Source organism: Eimeria tenella, genomic scaffold (genome assembly GCF_000499545.2).
Source record: "Eimeria tenella Houghton genomic scaffold, Eth_scaff1154, whole genome shotgun sequence".
Taxonomy (NCBI): Eukaryota; Apicomplexa; class Conoidasida; order Eucoccidiorida; family Eimeriidae; genus Eimeria; species Eimeria tenella.
This window is the reverse complement of record NW_013543626.1, coordinates 1-1892: the sequence shown is the minus strand read 5'-3', so window position 1 is coordinate 1892 and position 1892 is coordinate 1. Positions and strand designations below refer to the sequence as shown.

At 54.3% G+C, this 1892-nt stretch overlaps 1 protein-coding gene across 1 annotated transcript; it reads right to left on the bottom strand.

The window, feature by feature from the left end:
* Positions 1 to 1282: 1282 nt before the first annotated feature.
* Positions 1283 to 1715, bottom strand: ETH_00001915 (uncharacterized protein; the record flags this gene model as incomplete). Its single annotated transcript, XM_013378908.1, has 2 exons — positions 1283 to 1360; positions 1560 to 1715. 2 exons carry the CDS (start codon positions 1713 to 1715, stop codon positions 1283 to 1285), a joined length of 234 nt encoding a protein of 77 aa, XP_013234362.1.
* Between the last annotated feature and the right edge of the window lie 177 nt (positions 1716 to 1892).

Here is a 1892-nt window from a genome sequence, read left to right as displayed (position 1 = left end):
CTCTTCCCGCCTTTCTTTCGCTAAATAATCCAACTTTACTATTTCAAATAAACAGTTTATTTAAATTATTTCTTTTTTCAGCAAAACAAATCCATTTCAAACATATTTCCCTCGCCAAGCCGCAGCAGCAGCCCCAGCATCACAATGCTTCTTGCTGTCAGCTGCAGATCTCTGGGGGCCCCCGGGGGCCCCCGGGGCCCCCAGAGGCCCCAACGGGCCCCCCTATGACCCTCTTCTGTGTACTTATAAGTTGTAAGTAACTATTACTTCTTTTTATTCGCAACTTGAGGCCCCGGAAGGCCTCCCGGGCCCCCCACGCTGAGGTGACCCTGTGGTCACTTGGCTGCTGCTGGTGTGCTTCGTTTGCTGCCAGCCGTTTGCGTTTCGGGAGAAAGCTGCATCTTTATTAATTATTCATTAATTATTAATTATTTAAATGATGAATGCATTTTACTTTGCCGGTTTTGCCGCTGTTTGCCGGTGCTGCAGGCACAGAAGGAGTGCCGAGTGCAGACTCGACAGCTGTGGCTGCTGCTGCTGCTGCAGCTGCTGCAATTGATCTGCTGCTGCTGCTGCTGCTGTAATTGCTGCTGCTGCTGCGCTGCGGCGGGAATATCCCGCGCACAACTGGCCACGCTGCGGAGAGTTGCTCCCAGGGTTGCTGCTCCCGAGCTGCTACTGCTGCTGTTCGCAGTGCAGCTTCTGCTGCTGCTCAAGCATTTGCTGCTGTTGCTGCTACTGCAGCAGCAGCACCCCCACCGAATCTGCAGGTTTGCTGCGCCTGTAGATCCGCTCGAGGCAGCCAAAGCCCTAAACCCTAGGCTGCAGCGCCAAACCACTGCAGCGCCAGTTGAAGTTGCTTTACTTAGAGCAGCAGCAGCAGCAGCAGCAGCAGAGACCAAGGCAGCAGCAACGCAGCAAGCAGCAGCAGCTATGCGAGTCTGCGTTTAATCCCGCTAGCTGAGCTGCAGGCCTTGCTGGCTAAACCCTAAACCCTGCTAGCTGATCCCTAAACCCTAACAGCTAGACCCTAAATCCCAGCAACTAAACCCTAAACCCTAGCGCCTAAACCCCAGCGACTAAACCCTAAACCCTAGCGACTAAACCCTAAACTCTGAAAGCCTTAAAGTCTCAGTCAGCTGCTGGAGCTAAAACGCCGCAAACACTGCAGCACCTGCAGACCCTCCCGCCGTGCAAACCCTAAACCCTAAACCCTAAACCCTAAACCCTAGACGTCAGACGCTGCGAGGGTTTAGGGTTTGGCTTCTGCAAAGGGGCTTCCTCAGTTTAAGGGTTTAGGAATTAGGGTTTGGACCAAACCCCCCCGCAGCCGCAGCACCAGATGTATGACGCTTTTCTCCTGCAGCAGCCACCGCAAACCCTAAACCCTAAACCCTAAATCCCAAATCCTAAACCCTAAACCCCAAACCCTAAACCCTAAAGATCCAAAACTGCCCCTGCAGCGCGCGTCCCCAGGCTCCCAGTCGCCCAACCCAAACCCCAAACCCAAACCCCAAACCCTACACCCTAAACCCTAAACCCTAAACCCTAAACCCTACGTTTAAATTGTAATCGGAAAGTTTGTCTTCGTCCCGCATTTGCTGTCCATTGACTATCAGCCGCTGCTGCTCCGGAGCCAAACCCTCGCGCTGCTGCAGCTGCTGCTTCAGCTGCCGCACAGTGCAGCTAGGGTCTACGTCTTCCACTGTTATCATCTTGCCTGCAGCAAACCCTAAACCCTAAACCCTAAACCCTAAAGCCTGCGGCTAGCAGCCCCTGTGCTGCTGCGGGCGGGCGGCCTAGGCCCGCAGCCCTAAACCCTGGACGCTGAGGGGGGGAGCCTAGGTCTTCCTCTGCAGGGCCTAGGGTTTAGGGTTTAGCGTCCAGGGTTT